Genomic DNA, 9,725 nt, shown 5'->3' with positions numbered 1-9,725 from the left:
TCTTTGCTGGCAAAGTAATGTCTCTGCTTTTCAATATGCTGTCTAGGTTGCTCATAACTTTTGTTCTAAGGAGCAAGTGTCTTTTAATTTCATGGCTGCAATCACCATCTGCAGTGATTTTGGAGCCCAAGAAAATAAAATTTGTCACTGTTTCCATTGTTTCCCCATCTATTTGCCAGGAAGTGATGGGACCAGATGCCATGAATGTTTTCTGAATGTTGAGTTTTAAGCCAGCTTTTTCGTTGTCCTCTTTCATTTTCATCAAGAGGCTTTTTAGTTTCTCTTCATTTTCTGCCATAAGGGTGGTGTCATCTGCATATCTGAAGTTATTGATATTTCTCCTGGCTATCTTGATTCCAGCTTGTGCTTCATCCAGCCCAGTGTTTCTCATGACATACCCTGCATATAAGTTAAATAAACAGGGTGACAAAATGCAGCCTTGACATACTCCTTTCCTGATCTGGAACCAGTCTGTTGTTGCATGTCTAGTTCTCTTTTGCTTCTTGACCTGCATACAGATTTCTCAGGAGGCAGGTAAGGTGGTCTGGTATTCCCATCTATTTAAAAAATTTTCACAGTTTATTGTTTTCCACACAGTCAAAGGTTTTGGCACAGTCACTAAAGCAGCAGTAGATGTATTTCTGGAACTCTCTTGCTTTTTCAAAGATGCAAGGGATGTTTGCAATTTGATCTCTGTTCCTCTGCCTTTTCTAAAACCAGCTTGAATATCTGGAAGTTCATGGTTCATGTACTGTTGAAGCCTGGCTTGTAGAATTTTGAGCATTACTGTACTAGCATGTGAGATGAGTGCAATTGTGTGGAAGTTTGAGCATTCTTTGGGATTGCCTTTCTTTGGGATTGGAATGAAAACTGACTTTTTCCAGTTCTGTGGCCACTGCTGAGTTTTCCACATTTGCTGGCATATTGAGTGCAGCACTTTCACAGCATCATCTTTTAGGATTTGAAATAGCTCAACTGGAATTCCATCACATCCACTAGCTTTGTTCATAGTGATGCTTCCTAAGGCCCACTTGATTTCACATTCCAGGATGTCTGGCTCTAGGTGAGTGATCATGTCATGATTATCTGGGTCATGAACATCTTTTTTGTACAGTTCTGTGTATTCTTGCCACCTCTTCCTAATATCTTCTTCCTTTGTTAGGTCCATACAATTTCTGTCCTTTATTGAGCCCATCTTTGCATGAAATGTTCCCTTGGTATCTCTAATTTTCTTAAAGAAATCTCTAGTCTTTCTCATTCTATTGTTTTCCTCTAATTCTTTGCATTGATCGCTGAGGAAGGCTTTCTTTTCTCTCCTTGCCATTCTTTGGAAGTCTGCATTCAAATGGGTATATCTTTCCTTTTCTTCTTTGCTTTTCACTTCTCTTCTTCTCATAGCTATTTGCAAGGCCTACTCAGACAACCATTTTGCCTTTTTGTATTTCTTTTTCTTGGGGATGTTCTTGATCACTGCCTCCTGTACAATGTCAGAAACCTCTGTCCATAGCTCTATCTATCAGATCTAGTCCCTTAAATCTATTTCTTACTTCCACTGTATAATCATAAGGGATTTGATTTAGGTCATACCTGAATGGTCTAGTGGTTTTCCCTACTTTCTCCTATTTAAGTCTGAATTTGGCAATAATGAGTCCATGATCTGAACCACAGTCAGCTCCCAGTCTTGTTTTCAATGACTTTATAGAGCTTCTGCATCTTTGGCTGCAAATCATATAATCAATCTGATTTCAGTATTGACCATCTGGTGATGTCCATGTGTAGAGTCTTCTCTTGTGTTGTTGGAAGAGGGTGTTTGCTATGGCCAGTGCGTTCTCTTGGCAAAAGTCTATTAGCCTTTGCCCTGCTTCATTCTGTACTCCAAGGCCAAATTTGCTGGTTACTCCAGGTGTTTCTTGACTTCCTACTTTGCATTCCAGTCCCTTATAATGAAAAGGACGTCTTTTTTGGGTGTTAGTTCTAGAAGGTCTTGTAGGTCTTCATAGAACTATTCAACTTCAGCTTCTTCAGCATTACTGGTCAGGACATAGACTTGGATTACTGTGATAGTGGATGGGTTGCCTTAGAAATGAACAGAGATCACTCTGTCATTTTTGAGATTGCATTTTGGACTCTTTTCTTTTTTTTTTAAACTATGATGGCTCCTCCAATTCTTCTAAGGTATCTTGCCCACAGTAGTAGATATAATCGTCATCTGAGTTAAATTCACCCATTCCAGTCCATTTTAGTTCGCTGATTCCTAAAGTGTCGATGTTCACTTTTGCCATCTCCTGTTTGACCACTTCAATTGGACCTAACATTACAGGTTCCTATGCAATGTTGTCCTTAACAGCATCGGACTTTAATTCCATCAGTAGTCACATCTACCACTGGGTGTTGTTTTTCTTTAGCTCATCTCTTCATTCTCTCTGGGATTAGTTCTCCACTGATCACCAGTAGCATATTGGGCACCTACTGACCTGAAGAGTTCATATTTCAGTGTCATATCTTTTTGCCTTTTCATACTGCTCATGGGGTTCTCAAGGCAAGAATACTGAAGTGGTTTGCCATTCCCTTCTCCAGTGGACCACATTTTGTCAGAACTTTCCACCATGACCTTCCATCTTGGGTAGCCCTACACTGCACAGCTCTTATTTATATTGAGTTAGACAAGGCTGTGCTCCATGTGATCAGATTGGTTAGTTTTCTGTGATTGTGGTTTTCATTCTGTCTTCCCTCTGATGGAGAAGGATAGGAGGCCTATGGAAGCTTCCTGATGGGGGAGAGTGACTGAGGGAGAAACTGGGTCTTGTTCTGATGGGCAGGGCCATGCTCAGTAAATCTTTAATTCAGTATTCTGTCCATGGGCAGGGCTGTGTTCCCTCCCTGTTATTTGACCTGAGGCCAAACTATGGTGGAGGTAATGAAGTTAACAGTGACCTCCTTCAAAATGACCCATGTACACACCCTGAATTCAGTGCCAGACCCTGCAGCAGGCCACTGCCAACCCACACCTCCACTGGAGATGCCTGGAGACTCACAGGCAAGTCTGGATCAGTCTCTTGTGGGGTCACTGCTCCTTTCTCCTGGGTTCTGGTGCTCACAAGGTTCTGCTTATGCCCTCCAAGAATCTGTTTCCCCAGACCTGTGTAAGATCTGGTTGCTACTGTGGTGGGGTTAAAGGCGACCTCCTCCAAGAGGGCTTATGCCATACCCAGGTCTACTACACCCAGAGCTCCTGCCCCTGCAGCTCAAACATACCTTGTGCTCACCAGGACCCAGAGACCTCACAGAGACTGAGACAGAATTGTGCTTGAGAGTCCTTAAGAAGACTGTAGAGCAAACAGAAAAGAATGGAGCATAGGAAAGGGATCAGATATGACAGACATGAGGAGGTGAAATAAGGGTGGAGAGAGCAGGTTACAATATGAATTAGAGTCATTAACGGAAACCTATCTGAGAAGGTGAGATGTGAACAAAGCTAAAAATAAGCTAGAAACTTAACCAAGGATGTACTTGGGGAAAATTAACTGCAGGCAGAATATTGAAGCAATACCACTGAGGCAAGGGTATACTTGGGTTAGAGAAACATGAAGGAGTTTAGTAAATACAGGGTAGGCCAAAGAAGATGCTATCTGGAGGTAATGAGGGTCTTACCATTACCTTTGAGACTACATAAGGATTCTAGCTTTATTGTGGATGACATGGAGAGCCATTTAAAATAGTATTTTAGTAAGTATTTGAGTGCTATATTCTAAGTTGTCATTTTTTTTTCTAAGTTGTCTTAAAATATTCACCCTGGTTGCTCTATGCTAAGGATTAGACATTAGATATAACATAACATAATGTCTATGTTATGTTAAACAGCAGGGACAGGTTTAAAAACAAGGAAATAGTCCAGGAGGCTATTGCAATAATTTAGAAAAAAGTTGATGGTATCTCTGATCTGCTGAGAGCAGCACAAGCAGAGAATATTCAGGTTGTGAAGATACCTTCTAAATAAAATAATCATAATTTCCTGGAGACATGGATGAAGAGTGTGAGAGAAAGAGAAGATCAAGGATAACTCCAGGTATGAGAGCCTGACAACAAGAAGACTGGAAGTATATTTAACTGAGCTGGTAAATGGAGAATGCTAGAGTTAGGAGGGTAATGGAAATAGTAGTTAAGATTAGTAAACATCTATTTTGAGATTGCTACTAGAATTTCAACTGTTTATTTTGATGTATGATAACAGTGATTGATTATTGAAGTACTTAACCATTAGATTATGTGATACATATGGAAAGAAACCAGGACACATCCTTAATTTCCCATTGGCATATATCACAGAAAAGAATACACTACCATGCCCAATGCCTCTCATTCTAATTATTCACTGCATTTCTAGAGTAGTCTAGCAAATGACTATAATGACTACAGTTTTAAACAAGTTACACAATTTTTTGAGTGCCTTTAGGATGTCATGTTTAAAAAAATAAATAAAATATTCTTAAAGCATAAAATGCACAAAATATATATATAGCAGGAGGTTTCTATGAGTGAACATAATTTACTTGGCTACACTCACTCTGTTTTACTGAACCAGTTTGGCTACATAACTGTACAAAAGCCACACATCTTTTGTAGGTTTCTGTTATCTAAATTTCTTCTCTATCCTTTGTTGTTCTAAATATAATTCTGTACCCATACCACCAAAGTCTTTCTCTTGAATTTCTCAGAAATCTATAGAATAAATATTGCTGAAGCACATTCATACAAGGGTTAATGAAGTAGATAAAGTATAATTGTCTTCATGGTGAGGGCACTGTAATTCTGAATATGGAAATGGGGTATTCATAACCATGTATGAAAAAGGAATCAGGGTTGCAGTGTGGAGTAAATATTAGCATTTTAAAATATGAGTCTTTACATGTTTGTCAAAATCCTCTCCAGAAATTTTTTGTCACTAGATCTCTTACACAGAAATTCTACCACAGGAGCCTGGCAGCGGCCGAGGTGGCGACAAGGGCGGGAGCTGAGCCGAGGCTGGGGCCAAGCCCAGCCGAGGCGGAGCCGCCCCGCCGCCGGGCTGCCCCATCGCGGGCGCCACGCATGGGGCGAGAGCGGTGGTGGACGCCGGGCGGAGCCGCGCGGAGCGGGCGGGACGTGGGTGCAGCCGCGATCTCCCGCCCCCGCCCCAGATATGAGAAATGAGTGTTGGACGTTGAAGAATAAAGTTGCTGGGAATCCTGATGATGGTAAATGTCTTCATTTATTTGATTGTGGAAGTCTCCAAAAGCAGTAGCCAAGAAAAAGATGGAAAGGGGGAAGTAATAATACCTAAAGAAAGGTTCTGGAAGGTATCTGAACCTCCTCGGGCATATTGGAACAAGGAACAAGAAAAGCTGAACAGGAGGTTCAATCCCATTTTGAACACGTTAGCCAACCAGACGGGAGAAGCATACGGATTCTCCAATATAAGCCATCTGAATTACTGTGAACCTGACCTGAGGGTCATGTCAGTAGTTTCAGGTTTTGACAGTTTGCCAGACAGATTTAAAGATTTTCTGCTGTATTTGAGATGTCGAAATTATTCACTGCTTATAGACCAACCAGATAAGTGTGCAAAGAAGCCCTTCTTATTGCTGGCAATTAAGTCCCTAACTTCACATTTCGATAGAAGGCAAGCGATTCGGGAATCTTGGGGCAAAGAAGCCAATGTGGGGAACCAAACGGTGGTGCGAGTCTTCTTACTGGGCCAGACTCCCGCGGAAGACAACCATCCAGACCTTTCAGATATGCTGAAATTTGAGAGTGAGAAGCACCAAGACATTCTTTTGTGGAACTACAGAGATACATTCTTCAACTTGTCTCTGAAAGAAGTACTCCTTCTCAGGTGGGTGAGCACTTCCTGCCCAAATGCCGAGTTCGTGTTCAAGGGCGATGATGAAGTTTTTGCGAACACCCATCACCTCCTGAATTACTTGAATAGCTTATCCGGGAACAAAGCCAAAGATTTGTTTATTGGTGACGTGATTCATAATGCTGGACCTCATCGGGATAAGAAACGGAGGTACTACATCCCGGAAGGTGTTTACACTGGCGTCTTCCTACCTTATGCAGGAGGAGGTGGATTCCTCTACTCCGGCCACCTGGCCCTGAGACTGTGCAATGTAACTGACCGGGTCCTTCTCTACCCCGTCGATGATGTTTATAGTGGAATGTGCCTTCAGAAACTTGGCCTCGCTCCAGAGAGACACAAAGGCTTCAGGACATTTGATATAGAAGAGAAAAGCAGGGGTAACATTTGTTCCTATGTAAATTTGATGTTGGTACATAGTAGAAAACCTCAAGAGATGATTGATATTGGTCTCGGTTGCAGAGTGCTCATTTAAAATGCTGATTTATGTGCAAACTACATTTTACATAGAAATGTATCTCAAATAGTTCCCATTTGTGTTCTCTTCCATTAGAGGTCATTTCTATGTAAAACCATCAACATTGCCTTTATAGGTCATACCCATTTGACGGCCTCTAAACCCTTCAGTGTGGTACTTCCTGAAGAGGGAAAGCAGAAGATGCTAATTTTTTTATGTAGAATATGGCAAAATGAATGATCCTGACCCTTCCTATTAGCCAGTGGTCATTATTTTCTAACTTGTCCCCCTCATCATCTGAAATCATGTTTCTAGAATTTGACCATATTTTTGTTTTGCCCTCATACAATGATAATCCTATTTTCCATTATATGAGTAAATTATCAGTTTAGGTATTCATAAACCTATTGGCTACAGAGACATTGTTTTATATGACTCAGTGGTTTTAGTGAAATTCAATTATATTTGTTTTCATGAAATTTAGATGAAGTTTTAAAATCATCTAGAAAAAATTGACTTTTGTCAGAATTGCCCTGCCACCCCAACAGTATTTCCTTGTGTTAACCTAATCAATCGGTTTTGCAAAGTGGGCATCACTGGGTGACAGTTATCCAGTTTATTAAGTTATGGTCTTATGATCATCATGAGAAACCTTAACTATCTTGCATTTGGTCTCCTGGGTGGTATCATGATAGTTCTCTTTTTTAGTATTTGAAAATAATGAGTATGATTCCATAATCTTCAAACTGAAGATTGCATTGTCCCTGGCAACCATATTGTATTTATAATTTTTCATTGTGGACCAGGAAAGCATATGTAACTTTTGAACTTTAAGTGAAAAGATTGAAATTGTAGACCTGGTTTGTCAATTTAAAACTGCAGGATTCTATTCTTGCCATGTGGTTAACATGTTACTTATACAAAATTATTATCCTAAGTAGTGACTGCTTTCCTATTTCAGTGTAGAAGTGCCTGTGTTTTTATTTATTGTTCAGATCAAATACCAAACATTTTCTTAAATATATTTTGTGTAATATTTTATTTGTATACAGTCTTGATGACTTATTTAACTAGAGCATGGTATTTTAAACAGTAAAGTAACATGTTAAATAAAACTAATGATTATTTTTGAATTTTAAAATCTATTCTCTTTTGGGGGAATAGAAAGTAGAATTCTGCCAAACTGTTGCTTATATATACTATCTTGTAACATGCTTTCTTGAGATATTTTTGTGTTATAGAGATGAAGATTCTTACAGATGTGGGAACTGTAAGGAAATGGAAATAAAGTCACCATATTTAAAAAAAAAAAAAAGAAATTCTCCCACAATATATATTATACTCTTCCCACTACACTGTCTCTTGTCCTGAAACTTTAAATGTCCTTAGGCAAAAATGATAACTAGTTTTTACATCCATTTGATTCATAAGTGATTTTTTAAAGTAGTATTTTGTCACAATCAGTAATAAAACTATAATTTGCTCTTAAGAGTATATATTTTAAATCAAATCAATTATGTATAATGATGTCTATATTAAATAAGGGCCTATGTGTTTTTGAAGGGAGATTATATACATTTAAGTGACTATCAGAATTTCATGCTTAGGCTTTTTTATTTAATAGCTCCTTTCTACACAGTTTACATTATAAGAACCAACTTGAGTGGAATCTTCTATGATTGTACATTAGAAGTTAAGTCTTCTAAATGCCTGTCTATGTTTGCTACTTGAATGAGACTTACTAATTTTAGACATTTATTCCTACTTTATAATGATACCTAGCCCAACTTATGGGATTACTTTAGTTCAACTAGAAAATATTTATAAGAATATTTAGGGGAGAAAATCGACCACATCAACACATAAATTTCCTAAGTTAGACTATTTTGTAGATACTGTCAAAAATAGACATCTTTTTAAAAAAAATAAAAAAATAACTTTTGATTTGGAAATTTCAAAATAAGTGAAAAGAAAAGCAGGACAAAAGATCCAAAGTGACATCATACCAAAGAAGATATACAGATAAGTATATAAAAGGTTGGTTGCAATCATATGTCATTAAGGGACTTAAACTTAAAACAATAATGAGAACCACTACATATCTTCCAGAATGTCTAAAATCCAAAATACCGACACCACCACATCCAGGTGAGATATGGAGTAAGATTAACTCTCATTCATGTTGATGGGAATACAAAATAGTACAATCACTTTGGAAGAAACTGGAAATTTCTTACAAACTCAAACATAGAGTAACCACTTGATCCAGCAATCTTTGTCCTAGTCTTTTGCCAAAATACACTGAAAACTATGGACATGCAAAATCTTGCACTTGGGTCTTTACAGGAGCTTTATTCATAACTTCCAAAACTTAGAACAACTAAGGGGTTTTCTAGGTGGTGTTAGTAGTAAAGAATCCCCCTGCCAATTCAAGAGACTCAAGAGATGCAGGTTTGATCCCTGGATCAGGATGATCCCCTGGAGAAGAAAAGGAAATTTGCTCTAGTATTCTTGCCTGGAAAATTACAAGGACAGAGGAGCCTGGTGGGCTATGGTCCATGGGTCACAAAGAGTCAGACGTGACTAAGCGACTGAGTACAGAAGCAATTAAGATGTCCCTCAATAAGTTAAAGGATATGAAAACTATGACTCATCCAGTAATGTAATAATATTCAGCAATAAAAAGAAATGAGCTATCAACCCATAAAAGACAATGGAGAAACCTTAAATACATATTGATAAGTGAAAGAAGTCAATCTGCTAAGGTTACATACCGTATGATTCCAACTAGCTGACATCTGAAACAGGCAAAACTATACAGAGAATAAAAGGATCAGTGATGCCCAGGGATTGGAGCACAGGGGAATTTTAAAGCAGTTAGACTATTTTTTATGATAATATAATTGTGAATACATGATATTATACATTGTCAAACCCATAGAAATGTAAAACACCGAGAATGAACTCCATACAGAATGCAGTAAATCAGAAAGATAAAAACAAATATCATATTTTAATGCATATATATGGAATCTAGAAAAGTGATGCAGGTGAACCTTTTTCCAGGGCAGCAATAGACACTAACATAGAGAAAGGACCTGTGGACCTGGAGGAGGATTGGGAGAGTGGGACAAAATGGGAGATTGACATGTATACACTACCACGTGTAAAACAGATGGCCAGTGTAGCATAGGGAGGCAGCTCTGTGATGACCCAGAGGGGCGGGGCATGGGGGTGGAGGTCCAGAAGGGAGGGGATATATGTACAATTTTACTGATTCACTATGTTGTACAACAGACTCTAACACAACATTGTAAAGCAACTGTACTCTAATTAAAAACAACAAAGTAACTATGGACTTTAGTTAATAAT

At 38.7% G+C, this 9,725-nt stretch overlaps 1 protein-coding gene across 1 annotated transcript; it reads left to right on the top strand.

Moving 5' to 3' along the window:
- The first annotated feature begins 5,188 nt into the window (after positions 1-5,188).
- LOC139039514 (N-acetyllactosaminide beta-1,3-N-acetylglucosaminyltransferase 2-like) lies at positions 5,189-7,672 on the top strand. Its single transcript, XM_070480608.1, has one exon. The coding sequence runs from the start codon at positions 5,229-5,231 to the stop codon at positions 6,369-6,371; it is 1,143 nt and encodes a 380-aa protein (XP_070336709.1). The 5' UTR covers positions 5,189-5,228; the 3' UTR covers positions 6,372-7,672.
- The last annotated feature ends 2,053 nt before the right edge of the window (positions 7,673-9,725 follow it).

Source organism: Odocoileus virginianus, chromosome 18, assembly GCF_023699985.2.
Source record: "Odocoileus virginianus isolate 20LAN1187 ecotype Illinois chromosome 18, Ovbor_1.2, whole genome shotgun sequence".
NCBI classification, from domain to species: domain Eukaryota; kingdom Metazoa; phylum Chordata; class Mammalia; order Artiodactyla; family Cervidae; genus Odocoileus; species Odocoileus virginianus.
The sequence above is the reverse complement of the archived record's forward strand: the minus strand, read 5'-3'. Positions and strand labels throughout refer to the sequence as shown.